The following is a 22,466-nucleotide window of genomic DNA, read 5'->3' as shown; positions in this document are numbered from 1 at the left end:
CTCAGGGTAGTTTATATATAGAATAACAGATCCCCAGGAATGAGTTACAGACTAGAGTCTAATTGAGGTGTTCAAGATGGTTTATATATATAGAATAACAGATTCCCGGGAATGAGTTACAGACTGGAATGTAATGAGGGGTATTGGGAGGTTGGGATCTGTTGTCTGATGATTTATCAACAATTCAGTGTTGAGAAGGCCAACAATTTTTGAGATAGTAGGAACTGCAGATGCTGGAGAATCTTAGATAACAAGGTGTAGAGCTGGATGAACACAGCAGGCCAAGTAGCATCAGAGAAAGAGGAAAGCTGACGTTTTGAGCCTACACCCTTCTTCAGAAATGGGGGAGGGGAAGGGGATTCTGAAATAAATAGGGAGAGAGGGGGAGGTGGATAGAAGATGGATAGAGGAGAAGACAGTTGGAGAGGAGACAGACAAGTCAAAGAGGCGGGGATGGAGCCAGTAAAAAGTGAGCATAGGTGGAGAGTTGGGGAGGGGATAGGCCAGTCCAGGGAGGACGGACAGGTCAAGGGGGCAGGATGAGCCTAGTAGGTAGGATATGGGGGTGGAGCTTGAGGTGGGAGGAGGGGATAGGTGGGAGGAAGGGCAAGTTAGGGAGGCAGGGACAAGCTGGGCTGTTTTTGGGATGCAGTAGGGGGAGGGGAGATTTTGAACCTAGTGAAGTCCACGTTGATACCATTGGGCTGCAGGGTTCCCAGGCAGAATATGAGTTGCTGTTCCTGCAACCTTCGGGTGGCATCATTGTGGCACTGCAGGAGGCCCAGAATGGACATGTCGTCTGAGGAATGGGAGGGGGAGTTGAAATGGTTCACGACTGGGAGGTGCAGTCGTTTAGTGCAAACTGAGCCTAGGTGTTCCGCAAAGTGGTCCCCAAGCCTCCGCTTGGTTTCCATGATGTAGAGGAGGCCACAACAGGAACAGCGGATGCAGTATACCACATTAGCAGATGTGCAGGTGAACATCTGTTTGATGTGGAAGGTCTTCTTAGGGCCTGGGTTAGGGCTTGAGGGGGGAGGTGTAGGGGCAAGTGTAGCACTTCCTGCGGTTGCAGGGAAAAGTGCCAGGTGTGATGAAGCTGGAGGGGAGTGTGGAGCGGACAAGGGAGTCACAGAGAGAGTGCGTTGGATCCGGAGGTTCGTGCCACGTACCACCCCACCAACCTCCGGATCCAACGCATCATCCTCTGACACTTCCGCCATCTGCAATCTGACCCCACCACCAAAGACATTTTCCCCTCCCCACCCTTATCTGCTTTCCGGAGGGACCACTCTCTCCGTGACTCCGACACTTCCGCCATCTGCAAGAGCGAGCCAGCCATGGATGTCTAAGCAAATAAAGGAAAGTATCAGATTGCTTTTTTCTGGTTTTTTTTCAAAGAGTAGTGGGAAACTAGTAGACTGGGAAATCTTTAAAGGCCAACAGAATGCCACAAAAAAGTTATAAATAAAAGTAAGATAGATTATGAGAGTAAACTAGCTCAGAATAATAAAAACAGGCAGCAAAAGTTTCTATAAATATGTAAATTGTAAAAGAGTGGCGAAGGTAAACATTGGTCCTTTAGAGGATGAGAAAGTCAATTTAATAGCTGGGAATGAGGAGACATTATAGACGAGACTTTAAACCGTTATTTTGTATCAGTCTTCACAGTGGAAGACACAAATAACATGCCAGAAACTAATGCAAGAAGGTTATAGCAGGTGAGGACCTAGAAACTATCATTATCCCTAAGGAGGCAATGCTAGGCAAGCTAATGGGGCTAAAGATAGACAAGTCTCCTGGCCCTGATGAAATGCATCCCGGGGTACTAAAAGAGATGATAGGGGAAATTACAAATGCACTGGTAATTATTCACTGGACTCTGGGGTGGGTCCTGCAGATTGGAAAATAGCCAATGTGACGCCACTGTTTAAAAAAGGAAGTAGACAAAAAGCAGGTAACTATCGGCCAGTTAGCTTAACTTCGGTCGTGGGGAAAATGCTTGAATCTATCATTAAGGAAGAAATAGCAAGACAGCAGGGTATAAACTGTCTCATTGGGTGCACCCAGCATGGGTTCATGAAGGGTAGGTCATGCTTAACTAATTTGGTGGGATTCTTTGAGGACATTACTTGCATGGTGGACTATGGGGAACCTGTGAATGTGGTGTATCTGGATTTCCAGAAGACATTTGACAAGGTGCCACACCAAAGGCTGCTACATAAGATAAATTTGCACGGTATTACAGGTAATGTATTGGCATGGATAGAGGAATGGTTGACCGGTAGAAAGCAAAGAGTAGAGGTAAATAGGTGTTTTTTTCTGGTTGGCAGTCAGTGGCTAGTGGTGTGCCTCAGGGATCAGTGTTGGGACCACAACTGTTTACAATTTACATAGACGATTTGGAGTTGGGGATGAAGTGTGGTGTGTCAAAATTTGCAGATGACACTAAGGTGAGTGGTAAAGCAGAGTGTGCAGAAGACAATCAAAATCTGCAGAGGGATATAGATAGTCTAAGTGAGTGGGTAAAGGTCTGGCAGATGGAGTACAATGTTGATAAGTGTGAGGTCATCCATTTTGATAGGAATAACAGCAAAATGGACTTTGTTTTAACTGATAAAAAATTGCAGCACGCTGCTGTGCAGACGTCCTGTAAACTCCTCTAGCCTATACATCCCTCCCTAACGCTGTGACCTCCTCCAGCGCCCATACTCTTTCCAATATCTGTAAACACCTTGTGCATGAATTGCTAAAAGTAGGACTGCAGGTGCAGCAGGTAATTAAAAAGGCAAATGGAATTTTGTCTGCCATTGCTAGAGGGATGGAGTTTAAAAACAGGGAGGCTATGCTGCAGCTGTATAGGGTCCTGGTGAGGCCACACCCGAAGTACTGTGTGCAGTTTTGGTCTCCTTACTTGAGAAGAGATATACTAGCACTGGAGCGGGTGCAGAGGAGATTCATGCGAGGAGAGAGTGAGTAGGCTGGGATTATACTCATTGGAATTCAGAAGAATGAGGGTAGATCTTACAGAAACATATAAGATTATGAAGAGAATAGATAAAGTGGAGGCAGGGAGGTTGTATCCGCTGGCAGGTGAAACTAGGACTAGAGGCCATCTCCTCAAAATAAAGGGGAGCAGATGTAGGACTGAGGTCAGGAGGAACTTCTTCATCCAAAGGGTTGTGAATCTGTGGAATTCCCTGCCCACTGAAGCAGTTGAAGTTACCTTGCTGAATGTTTTTCAGGCAAGGCTAGGTAAATTTTTGAACAGTAAAGGAATTAAGGGTTATGGTGAGTGGGCGGGTAAGTGGAGCTGAGTCTCAAAAAGATCAGCCATGATCTTATTAAATGGCAGGGCAGGCTCAAGGGGCCAGATGGCCTACTCCTGCTCCTAGTTCTTATGTTCTTGTATTCCACTTGGGAACCCTGCAATCCAATGGTATTAATGTGTGCTTCACAAGCTTCAAAATCTCCCCTCCCCCTACTGCATCCCAAAACCAGCCCAACTTGTCCCCGCCTCCCTAACCTGTCCTTCCTCCCACCTATCCCCTCCTCCCACCTCAAGCCCCATCCCCATCTCCTACGTACCAGCCTCATCCCACCCTCATGACCTGTCTGTCCTCCCTGGACTGACCTATCTCCTCCCTAACTCCCCACCTGCACTCACCTTTATTCCTTCCCCGCTTCCTTGACCTGACTGTCTCCTCTCCATTTATCTTCTCTATCCATCTTCTATCCGCCTCCTCCTCTATCCTTATTTATTTCAGAACACCCTTTCCCCCACCACATTTCTAAAGAAGGGTGTAGGCCCAAAACATCAGCTTTCCTGCTCCTCTGATGCTGCTTGGCCTGCTGTGTTCATCCAGCAGCTTTCCTGCTCCTCTGATGCTGCTTGTCCTGCTGTGTTCATCCAGCAGCTTTCCTGCTCCTCTGATGCTGCTTGGCCTGCTGTGTTCATCCAGCAGCTTTCCTGCTCCTCTGATGCTGCTTGTCCTGCTGTGTTCATCCAGCAGCTTTCCTGCTCCTCTGATGCTGCTTGTCCTGCTGTGTTCATCCAGCAGCTTTCCTGCTCCTCTGATGCTGCTTGTCCTGCTGTGTTCATCCAGCAGCTTTCCTGCTCCTCTGATGCTGCTTGTCCTGCTGTGTTCATCCAGCAGCTTTCCTGCTCCTCTGATGCTGCTTGTCCTGCTGTGTTCATCCAGCAGCTTTCCTGTTCCTCTGATGCTGCTTGTCCTGCTGTGTTCATCCAGCAGCTTTCCTGCTCCTCTGATGCTGCTTGGCCTGCCGTGTTCATCCAGCAGCTTTCCTGCTCCTCTGATGCTGCTTGTCCTGCTGTGTTCATCCAGCAGCTTTCCTGCTCCTCTGATGCTGCTTGGCCTGCCGTGTTCATCCAGCTCCACACCTCGTTATCAACAATTTTTGAGTTTCCTGGAACAATTTACTGAACAACCACCTCCACCTGCAGGTCGAAGAAAGGAACACACTTTCAATATGAATTCCAGGATAGTGTTAGGTACAGAGCAAAGCTACTTCTACACTGTCCCCCAGCAAACATTCACAGTACAGGGACAGGACAGGGTTAGATACATAATAAAGCTCCCTCTACACTGTCCACATCAAACACTGGCAGTACAGGGTTAGATGTCGAGTACAGCTCCCTCCGTACTGTCCCCATCAAATACTTCCTCATGATGATGTGATGTCTCTGTGAAGTGTCTAGCTATATTGCTGCTTCCTGTTCAGAATCAAAAATAGATCAACAGTCTGCTTCACAATCTGACTTTGGAAAATACCTGAAGGCTCTTTACCACAATAATACACATCAAAAATACCACAGATTCTCCACCAGACAAAGAATGGCAGACGACCAAATAGAGACGTCCTGTAAACTCCTCTAGCTCATACATCCCTCCCTAACACTGTGACCTCCTCCAGCTCCTATACTCTTTCCTATATCTGTAAACTCCACCAGCCCCCACCCCCCCCCCCCATCTTCTTAAAATGTTTTAAAATGTAAAAAGTTGGATAAATCCCTAGGACCTGAACATGAATACCCTGGAACTCTGTGGGAAGCTAGGAAGTGATTGCTAGGCCCTTTGCTAAGATATTTGTATCATCAATAACTACAGGTGAGGTGCAAGATGGCTAGGGTTTGGCTATTAAAGAAAAGTGGTGAGGAAAAGCCAGGAAACTATAGGTCAGTGAGCCTGATGTCAGTGGTGGGTAAGTTGTTGGAGGGGACCCTGAGGCCAGTATTTAAATGTATTTGGAAAGGCGAGAACTGATTAGGGACTGTCAACATGGCTTTGTGCGTGGGAAATCATGTCTCACGGACTTCATTGAGTTTTTTGAAGAAGTGATGAAGATTAATGAAGGCAGAGCAGTGTATGTTGTCTATAATTTCAGTAAGGTGTTCAACAAGGATCCACACGGTAGATTGGTTAGCAAGGTTAGAGCACATGGAATCCAGGGAGAACTAGCGATTTTGATACAGAATTGGCTTGAAGGTGGAAGACGGAGGCTGATAGTGGAGGATTGCTTTTTGGATTGGAGGCCTGTCAGCACCCATCAGCGCTGGGTCCACTGCTTTTCATCATTTATATAAATGATTTAGATGCTACATGAGAGCTATGGTTAGTAAGATTGCAGATGACACCAAAATTGGTGCTGTAGTGGGTAACGAAGAACGTTACCTCAGAGTACAATGGGATCTTGATCAGATGGCAGTTTGGCTGAGGAATAGCAGATGGAGTTTAATTTAGATAAATGTGAGGTGCTGCATTTTGGAAAGGCAAATCAGGGCAGGACTTATACACTTCATGGTAAGTTCCTGGGGAGTGCTGCCAAACAGAGACCTTAGTGTTCAGAGATAATGTGAACTGCAGATGCTAGAGAATCCAAGATAACAAAGTGTGGAGCTGGATGAACACAGCAGGCCAAGCAACATCTCAGGAGCACAAAAGCTGACGTTTCGGACCTACACCCTTCATCAGAGAGGGGGATGGGGAGAGGGTTCTGAAATAAATAGGGAGAGAGGGGAAGATGGACCGAAGATGGAGAGAAAAGAAGATAGGTGGAGAGGAGGGTATGGGTGGGGAGGTGGGGAGGGGATAGGTCAAGGAGGCGGGATGAGGTTGGTAGGTGGGAAATGGAGGTGCGGCTTGAGGTGGGAGGAGGGGATAGGTGAGAGGAAGAACAGGTTAGGGAGGCGGGGACGAGCTGGGCTGGTTTTGTGATGCAGTGGGGGAGGGGGAGATTTTGAAGCTTGTGAAGTCCACGTTGATACCATTGGGTGAGACCTTAGTGTGCAGCTTTGTAGTTCCTTAAAAGTGGAGTTGCAAGTAGATAGGATAGTGAAGTCAGTGTTTGGTCTGCTTGCCTTTATTGGTCAGTACATTGAGTATAGGAGTTGGCTGGGCCATGTTGTGGCTGTACAGGACATTGGTTAGGGCCACTTTTGGAAGAATCTGTGCAATTCTAGTCTCCCTGCTATGGGAAGGATGGTGTGAAACTTGAAAGGATTCAGAAAAGATTTACAAGGATGTTGCTGTGATTGGACGGTTTGAGCTGAATAGGCTGGGGCTATTTTCCCCGCAGCATCGGAGGCTGAGGGGTGAACTTAAAGAGGTTTATAAAATTATGAGAGGCCTGGATAGGGTGAATAGTCAAAGTCTTTTCCTCAGGGTAGGGCATTCCGAAACGAGGTTGAAGGTGAGAGAGGAAAGATTTAAAAGGGATCAAAAGGGCAACATTTTCACACAGAGGGTGGTGCATGTATGGAATGAGCTGCCAGAGGAAGTGGTTGAGGCTGGTACAGTTCCAACATTTAAAAGGCGTCTGGATGGGTCTATGAGTGGGAAGGGTTGAGAGGGATATGGGTGAAATGCTGACAAAAGGGACATGATTAATTTAGGATGTCGGGTCGCATGGACGAGTTGGACCATAGTGTCTGTTTTCATACTGTACAATTCTATGGCACTATCTCAGTAACGTGTGCTAGCCTGTACACCCCCTCCCTATCTCTGTAACCCCCTCCAGCATCTACACCCCCTCCCTATCTCTGTAACCCCCTCCAGCATCTACACCCCCTCCCTATCTCTGTAACCCCCTCCAGCATCTACACCCCCTCCCTATCTCTGTAACCCCCACCAGCCCCTACACCCCCTCCCTATCTCTGTAACCCCCTCCAGCCCCTACACCCTCTCCCTATCTCTGTAACCCTCTCCGGCCCCTACACCCCCTCCCTATCTCTGTAACCCCGTCCAGCCCCAACCCGCTCCCTATCTCTGTAACCCCCGCCAGCCCCTACACCCCCTCCCTATCTCTGTCACTCCCCTCCAGCCCCTACACACCCTCCCTATCTCTGTAACCCCCTCCAGCCCCTACACCCTCTCCCTATCTCTGTAACCCCCTCCAGCCCCTACACCCCCTCCCTATCTCTGTAACCCCCTCCAGCCCCTACACCCCCTCCCTATCTCTGTAACCCCCTCCAGCCCCTACACCCCCTCCCTATCTCTGTAACCCCCTCCAGCCCCTACACCCCCTCCCTATCTCTGTAACCCTCTCCAGCCCCGACACCCCCTCCCTATCTCTGTAACATCCACCAGCCCCGACACCCCCTCCCTATCTCTGTAACCCCCTCCAGCCCCTACACCCCCTCCCTATCTCTGTAACCCCCTCCATCCCCTTCACCTCCTCCCTATCTCTGTAACATCCTCCCGCCCCTACACACCATCCCTATCTCTGTAACCCCCTCCAGCCCCTACACCCCCTCCCTGTCTCTGTAACCCCCACCAGCCCCTCCCTGTCTCTGTAACCCCCTCCAGCCCCTACACCCCCTCCCTATCTCTGTAACCCCCTCCAGCCCCTAACCCCCTCCCTACCTCTGTAACCCCCTCCAGCCCCTACCCCCTCCCTATCTCTGTAACCCCCTCCAGCCCCTTCACCTCCTCCCTATCTCTGTAACATCCTCCCGCTCCTACGCACCATCCCTATCTCTGTAATCTCCTCCAGCCCCTACGCACCCTCCCTATCTCTGTAACCCCCTCCAGCCCCTACACCCCCTCTGTTCTCTGTAACCCCCTCCAGCCCCTAACCCCCTCCATATCTCTGTAACCCCCTCCATCCCCTCCTTATCTCTGTCAGTCGCCTCCAGCCCCAACACCCTCTCCCTATCTCTGTAACCCCCTCCAGCCCCTTCACCTCCTCCCTATCTCTGTAACATCCTCCCGCCCCTACATACCATCCCTATCTCTGTAACCCCATCCAGTCCCTACGCACCCTCCCTGTCTTTGTAACCCCCACCAGCCCCTCCCTATCTCTGTAACCCCCTCCAGCCCCTACACCCCCTCCCTATCTCTGTAACCCCCTCCAGCCCCTAACCCCCTCCCTACCTCTGTAACCCCCTCCAGCCCCTACCCCCTCCCTATCTCTGTAACCCCCTCCAGCCCCTTCACCTCCTTCCTATCTCTGTAACCCCCTCCAGCCCCTACACCCCCTCTGTTCTCTGTAACCCCCTCCAGCCCCTAACCCCCTCCCTATCTCTGTAACCCCCTCCATCCCCTACACCCCCTCCTTATCTCTGTCAGTCCCCTCCAGCCCCTACACCCCCTCCCTATCTCTGTAACCCCCTCCAGCCCCTAAACCCCCTCCATATCTCTGTAACCCCCTCCAGCCCCTAACCCCCTCCCTATCTCTGTAACCCCCTCCATCCCCTACACCCCCTCCTTATCTCTGTCAGTCCCCTCCAGCCCCTACACCCCCTCCCTATCTCTGTAACCCCCTCCAGCCCTTACATCCGCTCCCTATCTCTGTCATCTCTCCAGCCCCTAAACCCACTCCCCCTCTCTGTAACACCCTCCAGCCCCTACACCCCTCCCTATCTCTGTCACCTCTCCAGCCCTTATACACCCCCTCCCTATCACTGTAACCCCCTCCAGCACCTACTCCCCCTCCCTATCTCTTTAACCTCCTCCAGCCCCTACACCCCATCCCTATCTCTGTCACCTCTCCAGCCCCTCTACCCCTCCACATCTCTAGCTACCTCCAGCTCCTACACCCTCTCCCTAGCTCTGTAATATCCTGCAGCCCTTACACCCCCTCCCTTACTCTGTAACCTCCTCTAGCCCCCACATCCCTTCCTCTCTCTGTAACTGTCTTCCAGCCCAACTACCCCTCCCTATTATTGTAACCCCTTCCAGCCTTACACCCCCTAACTCTCTATAAGAGACCTGTCCTTTCCAGGCGTTTGGATTCCTGCCCAGTTTTCCAGTGCCTCTTTCACTATTTAAATCATGACCTGGATTGATAAGATACCCGGAGAAAGTTGGTGCCAAATTAGGATGGAGGTCAATACCTGAATTTGGAGCTGATGAATGCCCATGACCAGAGGATCTCATATGAAGTGATTCGAGAAAAGATCCAGTGAGGGGGGGTGGGGAGAGGTGAGAATTGAGAGAGAATTGACAGATTCAGTAGAAACCCTCAAATACTGGCAGGGGTAAAAATATAGGGACATGGGTAAAGCGGGGGCGCGGTGGATGGGGAAAGAGTAACTGGGAGATGGGTGGAAGGGGAGGATCTGGTAAGATTTATAGGGAGACGGACCGTGTCTGGAAGAGCTGAAGAGAGAATGTGGATTTAATCTGAGGGATTGCTCAAAGAGCTAGCATGGGCCTGAGGGGTGAAGAGCCTCCTGCTGTGCTGGACGTAGCTGTAACAAAGGGAGCAAAGGTCAAACAATGGTCTGACAGAATGGGAGAGCACGGGAGGTCGACAATAGCCTGCCAAATTCCACAGAATTCAACACGTCACAGAAAGAGTCAGGTTTACAAGGACTAAACACAAACAACTCCAGAGAATGCAGTCTAACCTGTTGCAAATCAGGCCCAGGGAGACCTTGTTACTCTGAGGAGGAAGCTCAGACTAGGAACGGAAAACTTTGCAAACAGTCTGCTTGTTGGAAAACATACTGCAAGATTAAAGTAATCACCAGCATTCTTTCCATCAGACACTTCCAGAAATGGCACACTATGGGGATAGATACAGAGTAAAGCTTTCACCCCAACCTCAAATTCACCAGGACCATCTTCAATACCTCCATCCCCTTCAGGCCCTCTCCAACTCCATCTCCAGGAACCATCTCAGCACTGACATCTATTTGAAACCCACTGACTCCTATAGCCAGCTAGACGACACCCCATCTCACCCACCCTCCTGCAAGAATGCGTTCCCTTAATCCCAATTCCTCTGCCTCTGTCGCGTCTGCTCCCAAGATGGAGCATTCCACTCCCAGATGTCCTCCTACTTCAAGGACCACAACCCTCAGCACTGACCCCCCGACAGTGCCCGCTCCCTCAGCACTGACACTCCAACAGTGCCCACTCACTCAACACTGACCCTCCAACAGTGCCCACTCCCTCTGACAGTGCAGCGCTCCCTCAGCACTGACCCTCTGACAGTGCCCATTCGCTCAGCACTGACCCTCTGACAGTGCCCACTCCCTCAGCACTGACCCTCCGACAGTGCGGCGCTCCCTCAGCACTGACCCTCCGACAGTGCCCGCTCCCTCAGCACTGACCCTCCGACAGTGCCCGCTCCCTCAGCACTGACCCTCCGACAGCGCCCGCTCCCTCAGCACTGATGGAATGTCAGTACGAAGGGAATCTTTCTCACCCGTCAAAACAACAACTGGCTTTATGTACTGACTATGATACAGTTGGAAAAAGGCCCATTTCTGTAACTGACAATCTATTCCGATAAACATTCGGAATGACAGGTCGTCACATGCTCAGGCGCAGCGTTTCAGGGACTTTCTTAAATATTTGCATATAGCGAGAAGGAAAGAGAGTCAGAGAGGCAGGTGGAGACAGAGATAGGGAGGGGTGGAGGGGGTTAGAGAGATAGGGAGGGGGTGTAGGAGATGGAGGGGGTTACAGAGATAGGGAGGGGGTGTAGGGGATGGAGGGTGTTACAGAGATAGGGAGGGGGGGAAGGGGCTGGAGGGGGTTACAGAGATAGGGAGGGGGTGTCGGGGCCGGAGGGGGTTACAGAGATGGGGGGGTTTAGGCGATGGAGGGGGTTACAGAGATAGGGAGGGGGTGTAGGGGCTGGAGGGGGTTACAGAGATAGGGAGGGGGTGTAGGGGCTGGAGGGGGTTACAGAGATAGGGAGGGGGTGTAGGGGCTGGAGGGGGTTACAGAGATAGCGAGGGGGTGTAGGGGGATGGAGGGGGTTACAGAGATAGGGAGGGGGTGTAGGGGCTGGAGGGGGTTACAGAGATAGGGAGGGGGTGTAGGGGCCGGAGGGGGTTACAGAGATAGGGAGGGGGTGTAGGGGCCAGAGGGGGTTACAGAGATAGGGAGGAGGTGTAGGGGATGGAGGAGGCTACAGAGTTAGGGAGGGGGTGGAGGGGGTTATAGAGTTAGGGAGGGGGTGTAGGGGATGGAACTTGGTTACAGAGATAAGGAGGTGGTGTAGGGGCTGGAGGGGGTTACAGAGATAGGGAGGGGGTGTAGGGGCTGGAGGGGGTTACAGAGATAGGGAGGGTGTGTAGGGGCTGGAGGGGTTACAGAGATAGGGAGGGGGTGTAAGGGCTGGAACTTGGTTACAGAGATAAGGAGGTGGTGTAGGGGCTGGAGGGGGTTACAGAGATAGGGTTGGGGTGTAGGGGCTGGAGGGGGTTACAGAGATGGGGAGGGGGTGTAAGGGCTGGGAGGGGGTTGCAGAGATACGGAGGGGGTGTAGGGGCTGGAGTGGTTACAGAGATATGGAGGGGGTGTAGGTGCTGCAGGAGGTTACAGAGTTATTGAGGCGCTATAGGGGCTAGACGGGGTTCCAGTGATGGGGAGGGGATGTAAGGGCTGGAGGAGGTGACAGATTTAGAGCTGGGGATAGGGTGTGGAGGAGTTTGCGATCAGGAGGGGTGTCGGGGCTAGAGGAAGTTACAGAGATTGGGAGGGATGTCAGCATTGGGGTATGATCCATTGAGAATCTCCCAATTTGATCTCTCAGCCATTGTCCACCTTATACACAGACTGAGGGCACTGAGCCCTTGAATTCCCTCACTCAACCTGTTCCTTTCTCTCCATTCTGAGGAAGTGTCAGTGGACCTGAAACATTAACTCTGATTTGTTTCCACAGATGCTGCCAGATGAGCTGAGCTTTTCCAGCAATTTCTGTTTTTCATTCTGTTTTCAAGCATCCACAATTCTTCCAGTTTTTCTTTTCTATCCATTAGTTGTCTGCCATTCTCTGGTGGAAAATCTCTCGTATTTTTGTTTCACGTTTTTATGGTAAAGAGCCTTCAGGTATTTTCCAATGTCAGATTGTGAACCAGACTGTTGATTTATTTTTGATTCTGACCTGGAAGAGGGAATATAGCTGGACACCTCAACAGCGAGATCACACCAGCAAGAGGGAGTTTTTGATGGGACAGTGTAGAGGAAATCTTTACTCTGTATCTGACCTCATGGTGTCCTATTTCTGGGAGTGTTTGATGAAAAGCATGCTTATGATGACTTATTGGAAAACATAGTGTAAGATTAAAGAGGACTCTTTACAAAGCGCCTCTTTCCCAGTCTGAGCTTCCTCCCCAGAGTCACGAGGTCTTCCTGGATAACATAGTGTGTAGCTGGAGGATTACAGCAGGTCAGCCAGCATCAGAGAAGGAAGAAAGTCGACATTTCGGGTTGGAACGCTTCTTCAGAACCTACTGTGCTCCTCTAGTTCCACACTGTGTTGTCTCTGACTCCAGCACCTGCAGTTCTTGCTATGTACAAGGTCTTTCTGGGCTTGGTCTGCGACAAGTTTGACAGCATTCTGAGGAGCTGTTTGTGTTGTAGTTGTCTTAAACATGAGCCTTTCTGTGGCATGTTGGATTCTCAAGCTTTCGGAGCATTGCCCCTTAATCAGGTGAAGTGAGAGTTGTGCACACAGATACAGAATTTATAGGCACAACGATCAAGGCCAGAGAGATCGAAAGGTCACACAAATGGTGAGTGGAGTGTTAAAAGATAAGTCTCTGCAGGTGATCAAAAGTGTCAGACAGTGTGAATAACCATACTTCTCATGTACAAGACTTCTACTCTCTTCCAAAGATACACAAAGCCAACACACCTGGCCGTCCCATTGTATCAGGCAATGAGACCCTGTGTGAGAACCTTTCTGGCTGTGTTGCGGGCATCTTGAAACCCATTGTACAGGGAAACCCCAGCTTCTGTCACGACACAACACACTTCTTACAGAGACTCAGCACCCACAGACCATTCCTTGTCATAGTGGACATTTCAGCACTATACACCAGCATCCTCCATGTCATCACTGAGCAGAAACTGTAGCCAAGTTCCATACCTTTGGAGATGGCCTCAACCATGAACTTGAGTTCATGTCTCGCTACGTGTGACCCCACCACACTGTTCCAAATCTGTAAAATCTTCCTTTCTCTCCTGTTTTATCGCCATCACTTGGATAAATTGTACTGGTTTCTCTACCATAATTACAGTTTTGGATTACATTATTTTGGTTAGACTCTCAACATGTGACTATTACACCCATCACGTCATTCTAGTCATTTGGTTTGTCTCCAGCACCACCTTATTTTTAATTTTTTGTATTTATCTGTCTGTCCCAATTAAATGGATTATAGGTCACCCCTTCGGTTGTTATTCATCTGTTGACAACTTATTCACACCATCTGACACAGAGTCACTCTCATTTCACCTGATGAAGGGGCTATGCTCCGAAAGCCTGTGATTTCAAATAAACCTGTTGGAGTGTAACCTGGTGTCATGTGATTTCTGACTTGGTCCACCCCAGTTTACTACTGGCACCTCCACATTTCTTTTAAACCTGACTCTTTCTGTGATGTGAGATAATGTGAATTGCAGATGCTGGAGAATGCAAGATAACAAAGTGTGGAGCTGGATGAACACAGCAGGCCCAGCAGCATCTCAGAAGCACAAAAGCTGACATTTCGGGCCTTGACCCTTCATCGGAGAGGGCTCTGAAATAAATAGAGAGAGAGGGGGTGAAGCGGACAGAAGATGGATAGAGGAGAAGATAGATGGAGAGGAGAGTATAGGCGGGGACAAGCTGGGCTGGTTTTGTGATGCAATGGGAACCCTGCAGCCCAATGGTATCAATGTGGACTTCACAAGCTTCAAAATCTCCCCTCCCCCACTGCATCCCAAAACCAGCCCAGCCTGTCCCCACCTCCCTAACCTGTTCTTCCTCTCACCTATCCCCTCCGCCCACCACAAGCCGCCCCTCCATTTCCTACCTACTAACCTCATCCCGCCTCCTTGACCTGTCCGTCTTCCCTGGACTGACCTATCCCCTCCCTACCTCTCCTCTCCATCTATCTTCTCCTCTATCCATCTTCGGTCCGCCTCCCCCTCTCTCCCTATTTATTCCAGTTCCCCCACCCCATCCCCGTCTGTGATAGAGGGTCTGGGCCCGAAACGTCAGCTTTTGTGCTCCTGAGATGCTGCTTGGCCTGTTGTGTTCATCCAGCTCCACACTTTGTTATCTTTCTGTGACGTGTTGAATTCTGTGGAATTTGGCAGGCTATTGTCGACCTCCCGTGCTCTCCCATTCTGTCAGACCATTGTTTGACCTTTGCTCCCTTTGTTACAGCTACCTCCAGCACAGCAAGAGGCTCTTCACCCCTCAGGCCTATGCTAGCTCTTTGAGCAATCCCTCAGATTAATTCCCACCTCTGCTCCTCTACAAACCTCCGCACAGCCTTCCATCTCCCTGTAAATCTTCCCCCTGCCAGTATTTCTCCAATTCCCTTTCTGGGGGTTCCTATTGACCCTCCGACAGTGCCCGCTCCATCAGCACTGACCCTCCGACAGTGCGGTGCTCCCTCAGCACTGACCCTCCGACAGTGCCCGCTCCCTCAGCACTGACCCTCCGACAGTGCCCGCTCCCTCAGCACTCACCCTCCGACAGCGCCCGCTCCCTCAGCACTGACCCTCCGACAGTGCCCGCTCCATCAGCACTGACCCTCCGACAGTGCGGTGCTCCCTCAGCACTGACCCTCCGACAGTGCCCGCTCCCTCAGCACTGACCCTCCGATAGTGCCCGCTCCCTCAGCACTCACCCTCCGACAGCGCCCGCTCCCTCAGCACTGACCCTCCGACAGTGCCCGCTCCATCAGCACTGACCCTCCGACAGTGCGGTGCTCCCTCAGCACTGACCCTCCGACAGTGCCCGCTCCCTCAGCACTGACCCTCCGACAGCGCCCACTCCCTCAGCATTGACCCTCCGACAGTGCCCGCTCCCTCAGTGCTGACCCTCCGACAGTGCCCGCTCCCTCAGCACTGACCCTCCGACAGTGCCCACTCCCTCAGCACTGACCCTCCGACAGTGCCCGCTCCTTCAGCACTGACCCTCCGACAGTGCCCGCTCCCTCAGCACTGACCCTCCGACAGTGCCTGCTCCGTCAGCACTGACCCTCCGACAGTGCCTGCTCCGTCAGCACTGACCCTCCGACAGTGCCCACTCCCTCAGCCCTGACCCTCCGACAGTGCCCACTGTCTCAGCACTGACCTTCCGACAGTGTGTTGCTCCCTCAGCACTGACCCTCCGACAGTGCCCGCTGTCTCAGCACTGACCTTCCAACAGTGTGTTGCTCCCTCAGCACTGACCCTCTGACAGTGCCCACTCCCTCAGCACTGACCCTCCGACAGTGTGGTGCTGTGATATTGTTCTATAAAGTGGTCTCCCCAGTTTTTTGAAACAGGTTGACTAGCCCCCTGCTGTGCAGGGCAGGAAGTGAGACTCCCCATTCTCCCAAGTTCAATGTTTATAATGAAGCTCAGATTCCAGACAAACCCAAAGTGCTCCCAAGCTATACACACTGCTGAGCAGCAGGAATTTTGCAGATCACAACTTGTGAATGTGTTTCTGTCCTCACTAGGTACCCTTCCAGCAGTGACCGGGCTCCAGGCCTCTGGAAGCTGCCTGTAATTCCCTGGGACATATCAGCCCTGTTCCCCCTTCACTCTCCACTCATGGTTCATAAAAGGGAACTGCAGGCTCGTAGTGGAGGCTGTGGGTGTGTGGGATAGGGTAGGGTGTGTCTCTGGGACATCCCACTCAGGCTCTGGTACAAAAACCGGCAGTTTGCTGGAGCTGCAGCTGATCTTGGATTGGAAGGAGCAAGTCTTTCTGCCCCTCAGCTGAGAGAGTGAGAACGAGAGCGAGAGCTCACAGCCGGATATACACACCTGCTGTCTGCATTCAGTCCTCAGACACACACTGACAGACTCTCTGCAATGGATCGCTGCCACTATAACCAAGCTCTGAAGATGGTTTTTGTCGGCGATGGAGGCTGTGGGAAGACCTGCCTGCAGGCTGTCTTTGCTGAGGGACATTTCCCGGAGGTAAGCTGCAGTTCACTCCCATTTCTGCTTGGGCCTGCGATGCATTCTGGTTAGAACTGCACCCCTTCCACCACCCCCCACTCCCCCACACACCCAACCCCGGCTCTTTCCACTCAAGACCCCTTCATCCGTCTCCCTGTAAATCTTTCCCTCAGCACCTTCCCCCTGTCTCCCTGTAAATCTTACCCCTGCCAGTATTTCTCCAATGCCCCTCCTGGGGGGTTCCTATTGAACCTGTTCCCTCTCAGGCAGTGCGTTCCACACCACAATAACTCACTGTATCCCAACCTAAACCAATTCTCCTCATCACCCCACCACCCCCATCTTGGAATATTTCCCCGATTCGCTTCAATCTGGGATCCTTCGGTCACTCACTGGAAGCTGTGTCCCTGAATAAACTTGAAGGAAAATCCCTCCTGATTGTGAGCAGCTCGATTCAATCTCCACCTGAGTCTTCTCTGCTAGACTGAGAATCCTCCCACAGTCTCCCACCTCTCCGTGTGAACTGACAACCTGAAAATCAATCCTTACAAAATAATGTTGACCAGATTGAGCGAGAGAAAGGGGCAGAGAGAGAGAGAGAGAGCAAGAGAGAGAGAGAAACACTGAATGGGCAAATAAATGAGAGAGAGGGAGATACAGAAGAAACAGAGTGATTGAGAGGGGGTGGAGGAGAAAGCGAGTGTGAGACAGACAAAGAGAGTGGGTGTGAGTGGCTGAGAGAGGATGAAGGAGACAGAGTGTCGCTGTCCTAGCTACTTGCTGTGTCAGTTTTCTCAACGGTCTCTACCTTCTGTCCTCCAGACCTATATCCCAACAGTCTCGGATAAATTCTCAGCACACTTCAGCTGTGGGAGCTTCCTGTTGGACCTCAGCCTATGGGATACAGCAGGTCAGTATGGATGGAGATTGCAGTGAGATATCCTGAGAGAATCATGGGGCTGAAAAGCCTCCTGCTGTCCCCCTGTATAACAGGCTGGGGAAGGGGCTGAATGGCCTCCTGCTGTCCACCTGTGTAACAGGCTGGGGAAGGGGCTGAATGGCCTCCTGCTGTTTCCCTGTGTAACAGGCTGGGGAAGGCGCTGAATTGTCTCCTGCTGTTCCCTGTCTAACAGGTTTGATGAACTGAATGGCCTCTCCCTGGTTTAAATTCCTTGCAGAGTGATATATGCCGGCCCCATGCTAATGGGGTGCTGGTGTGGACAGTGGGCTCTGTATGGGGCAGCTGGGCAGTGTATTGTTACCTGGGTGAAAGTGGGTGGAAGGCAATGGAGGGATGTGAGAGATTGATTGGCTGCTTGTCACAACAGGAGAGGTAGACTATGACAGACTTCGCCCACTCTGCTACAAAGGAGCCAATGTGGTGCTGATTTGCTATGATGTCACCAATCCAATCAGCTTTCAGAATGTGGTGAACCGGGTGAGTCAAACTCTGTCTTTCAAATAACACAATCAAGGAACTGAATGGCCTCCTGCTGTCCCCCTGTGTAACAGGCCAGGGAAGGGGGCTGAATGGCCTCCTGCTGTCCCCCTGTGTAACGGGCCAGGGAAGGGGGATGAATGGCCTCCTGCTATCCCCCTGTGTAACAGGCCAGGGAAGGGGGATGAATGGTGTCCTGCTGTTCCCCTGTGTAACAGGCCGGGGAAGGGGGCTGAATGGCCTCCTGCTGTTTCCCTGTGTAACAGGCTGGGGAAGGGGGCTGATTGTGCTCCTGCTGTTTCCCTGTGTAACAGGCTGGGGAAGGGGGCTGAATGGCCTCCTGCTGTTCCCCTGTGTAACAGGCCGGGGAAGGGGGCTGATTGTCCTCCTGCTGTTTCCCTGTGTAACAGGCTGGGGAAGGGGGCTGAATGGCCTCCTGCTGTTTCCCTGTGTAACAGGCCGGGGAAGGGGGTTGAGTGGCCTCCTGCTGTCCCATGTTGCTCACCTCTCTGTGTTGTTTCTCCACAGTGGCTCCCTGAGGTACAGAGCAGCTGTCCCTGGACCCCAGTCATGTTGGTGGCCTGTAAGACTGACCTGAGAATGAACAAAGCTTGTCAGCGCAAACTGGTGAGAAGTGGACAAGAGGCCATTACTTTTACCCAGGTACAAACTAGTGCAGTTCGTACACTGCCCAGCTGCCCCACACAGAGCCTACTGTCCACACCAGCACCCTATTAGCACGGGGCAGCTCTCTGTCCCGGCCTTTGGATAGGATACCGACCTGGACAGAGCGTGGGGCAAGTGAGCCGGGGTTCTAGCTGCAGATCACCGCCCAGTGATCCCTGGGACAGAGTGGGGTAACCAGCAATGGTTCCTGCTTTGTCGGGGTGGAGTAGGGTTGGAGTACAGTGTTTGCTGGATGGGATGATCATCAACTTTCATCTGACTGCTTTACAGGGACAGAGTATGGCGTGTCGGATACAGGCCTCTGGCTTTCTAGAATGTTCAGCAAAGCTAGGGGAGAAAGTGTTGGAGACATTCCATGAGGCCACTCTGGCTGCCCTCAGAGGCTGCAGGATGACGAGAAAGACTGTGAGGGGCTGCCTGGTGTCATAGTGAGGAAGGCTGCCGGGTCCTGGTGACACCCGCTGAAAAACCACCTTCCTCCTCCACAGGAACCTACCCCAAGAAGGGCCCAGGTTTGTGGGGTTCATCCTTCAGCTGTCTCCAGCAAAGGCACCAAGACTGTTGTAAATGCGAGGCCGGACCATGGCTGTGTTCTCATCCCATCCTCCTGGAATGTTAGTGGTCCACACAAAAAGAAGCCAGCCTCTAATGCGGCCTGCAGCTGACTTAGGCTGAAGCATGTGATGTTGCTACCCGGGCACTCGGAGCAGGAAAGGCCCAGGCTCCGTCCTCTGTCTACTGTTGGTGTCACCTGACTCCTCACTGTAACACTGACTCGTGGACACTCCGAGCAGGAAACATAGAAGCATTGGAAGAAATTGGAGTCACTCTGAAAGCCCAGGACAATGAAATCCTGAATGAAATTTAGTTTCCATGTTTACGTCTTCGAGTGACTCTATTGTGATGCAGTTTGTTGCTCTATGAAAGACTTAATGTCTGTCTGAACTTGAGCTGATACATTGAACGGATACAAACACAAAATATACTGAGTTCTGCTTCAGGATTTTGTGATCCATTTGGTCACTGACTGGATCTAATAAAGACTGTTATACTGACGTTTCAGAGCTTTCTTGTCCATTAATCTAGGTCATATGGCAAGGTGTTTATAAAAGTACCCTGTAATAATATAAATACCCCATTATAAAATGTACTTCCAACCAAGTGGGCCTCATCCTATTGTAAGAACATGAGAAACAGAATCCAGAGTCCACCTTGTTCCCCTAGATCCTTCTGAAGGTGCACATAACCCAGTGTCGCAGAATTCAGAAAAAAAATTCATCCTTTATTCTATTTGCCAAAGTAAATGAGGTAACACATTATCTGACCAATAAGGGCAAGTGTCCCAAAAACCTCCCTCATTATCCTATCTATCTGTGTCTCCACTTACAGGGAACTATGACCCTGCGTTCCAAGGTCTCTCTGTTCAGCAACAGTCCCCAGGACCTTACCATGAAGTGTGTAAGTCCTGCCCTGACTTTCCTCTCCAAAATGGAGCACCTCACATTGATCTGAATTAAACTCTCTCTGCTACTCATTGACCCATCTGATCATGGTCCTGTTGTATTCTGAGGGAACTTTCTTTATTGTCTACAACACCCCCAATTTGACAAGAAGCAACATACAGCTTCTCGATCTCATGAGGATGTATTACACCAAATAATCAGTGGTCTTCATATTTTCACTGCCTACTTTGCTAAGGTTATTTGAAATCTACACAGATTCTAACATCATTTGACTGTGATTTGAAGTGCAGAATTACAGAGTTGCCTTACTACTTAGCAAGAATATGTGAATTTTATTGTAGAGTAAGTCCCTTCTCAAATTTAAAAAGTGTTTGAGAAACTCAGCAGGCCTCTCTCAGGGGCATCTGTGCAGTTAACATTTTTAAGTCCGTTGATTCTTCAGAAGAGAGTTGGAAATGTGATGTTGTTGGGAAAAATTGTGAGAACGGGGTGTTGGGTGGGGGGAAATGGAGATTTGAATAGAATAGGAGGTCAAGAAAAGTAAGGAAAATTAGCAGTCACAGATGTTGTGGAACAGAGGGCATTGTGAGTGGAAATGATTTTAGTCAGGAAACAAAGCATTGGTCCCCATTAGATTTACTAGAAGAATAAAGGTCAGCTCTGACTAAAAGCAAAACTGTGAAAACAAGATACAAATGCTGAAAAGAAAAATCTCAAACAGATGGGAAGAGTTTATGGCCTGAACCTGTTGACCTTGATATTGAATTCATAAAGTAACAAATTCCCAAATCTGGTTAATGATATGTTGTTCCGCAAGCTTGTGTGAGCATGAGAACGAGTTGGTCCATGGAAATAGCACCAGAATATACGGCCACAGTCGTGCTCATGGACTGCAAGCTGCTGTCCCTTGTTTAAGCTGCCCCATGGAAATGCAGGGTTACAGGAAAAAGAGGTAAGGAGGGTAGGTCTGGCTGGGATGCTCTTTGGAGGGGCTGCCTTCTACACTGTAGGAATTCTATGATCCTACATCAGGGCAGGAGAGAAAGACTGAATGGGACTGGAGAGCTGCTCTTCGATGGGAAGCCTAGGGGTCTACAGGGATGGTGGGGGGGGGGGGGGGGCGGGGGGGTGGTGCTAGGGGTTGAGAGGAATGCTGTTTGATGGGAGAGTTAGGGATCTGGGAGGATTGTCCTGGATGAAACACTTATAGTTTTAGAGAGATACTCTTCTGGAAGGGTTAGGGGGTCTAGAGGGATACCTTTAATAGATTTCGGCTCTAAAATGATGTTTTTTCAATGGGATGTTTTAGAGGAATGGTCTTTGATGGGAGGGTTAGGGTGACAGAGATTTGGGCTTTGTCAGGGACTGGGTCTGAAAACAATAAATGAAACTCTCTCTCCACTTGCAGCAACTCCACAACCTCTCACGTAACAACTCACTTTCTTTGTAGCAAGTCAAGCTCTATTAGACTCAAAATGAGTCTTTGATGTTCAGAACAGGATAATTTGGCAGATAGCCAAACGCTCAAACAGCCGAAGTTAATTTGTCTCTTAATTAATATTTTGATGGTGAGTGGTTCAGAACTGCAATGCACTGCCTGGAAGTTTTGGGGGTGGCAGGTTTATTCAAGGCACCCAGGGAACATTGGATGTTGGTGTAAATGCAAACAATGTGCAAGGATACAGTGAAAAGCCAGGAGACTGGAAATTTTTTTGTTAAATTTATTCATTGGAGGGGTGCGGATGTTTCTGGCTGCACCCAGCATTTATTGCCCATCCCTGCTTGCCTCTTAGGAAGTTAGGGCGATCTGCCTTGAACCAGTCCATGTGCTGTGGGATGACACACATTGTCTCTTAGGGAGGGAATTCCAGGGATTCTGACCCAGTGACACTGAGGGAACGGGGGTATATTTCCGAGTCAGGATGGGGGGGTGGCTCGGAGGGGAACTTACAGGGGGTGGGGGTCCCATGTACCTGCTGCCCCTTGTCCTTCTGGATGGAAGTGGGTCATGGGTTTGGGAGGTGCTGTCTGAGGATCTTTGGTGAGTTTCTGCAGAGCATCTTGTAGATGGGTAGATGGTACACACTGCTGCGACTGAGCGTCGGTGGGGGGAGGGAGTGGGATGTTTGTGGATGTGGTGCCAATTGAGCGGGGGCTGCTTTGTCCTGGATGGTGTCGAGCTTCTTGAGTTGTTGGAGCTGCCCCCATCCAGGGGCAAGTGGGGAGTACCCCATCACCCTCCTGCCTTGTAGATGGGGAGACAGGATGGGAGTTACTCGCTGCAGGATTCCCAGCCTCTGACCTGCTCTTGTAGCCGCTGTGTTTATGTGGTGGGTCCAGTTGAACGTAGAACTGTGCAGCACAGGGTTGGCCTCACGATGTTGTGCCAAACATTTTGCCAAATGAAACTAATCCCTTCTCTTGGTCCATATCCCTCCATTCCTTACATTTTAGAACATAGAACATAGAACACTACAGCACAGTACAGGCCCTTCGGCCCTCGATGTTGTG

The 22,466-nt window shown here is 50.7% G+C and overlaps 1 protein-coding gene across 3 annotated transcripts in view; it reads left to right on the top strand.

Annotated features, from left to right (window-relative positions):
* Positions 1 to 19,547, top strand: part of LOC125449499 (rho-related GTP-binding protein RhoA-D-like) — a 52,721-nt gene extending 33,174 nt beyond the window's left edge. Inside the window, exons 4-8 of one of the 3 annotated variants that reach the window (XM_048525304.1) lie at positions 16,247 to 16,385; positions 17,190 to 17,277; positions 17,696 to 17,805; positions 18,334 to 18,432; positions 18,763 to 19,547. In XM_048525304.1, coding sequence (XP_048381261.1) covers positions 16,247 to 16,385; positions 17,190 to 17,277; positions 17,696 to 17,805; positions 18,334 to 18,432; positions 18,763 to 18,921 — 595 coding nt within the window. In that variant the 3' untranslated portion in view covers positions 18,922 to 19,547. Of the gene's footprint in view, positions 1 to 16,246; positions 16,386 to 17,189; positions 17,278 to 17,695; positions 17,806 to 18,333; positions 18,469 to 18,762 lie in introns of all 3 variants that reach the window. The other 2 variants (XM_048525303.1, XM_048525305.1) reach the window with 2 other exon arrangements.
* Positions 19,548 to 22,466: the final 2,919 nt, after the last annotated feature.

This window comes from Stegostoma tigrinum, chromosome 46, assembly GCF_030684315.1.
Source record: "Stegostoma tigrinum isolate sSteTig4 chromosome 46, sSteTig4.hap1, whole genome shotgun sequence".
NCBI classification, from domain to species: domain Eukaryota; kingdom Metazoa; phylum Chordata; class Chondrichthyes; order Orectolobiformes; family Stegostomatidae; genus Stegostoma; species Stegostoma tigrinum.
Note: the sequence above shows the minus strand (reverse complement) of the source record. Positions and strands in the feature narration are given on the sequence as shown.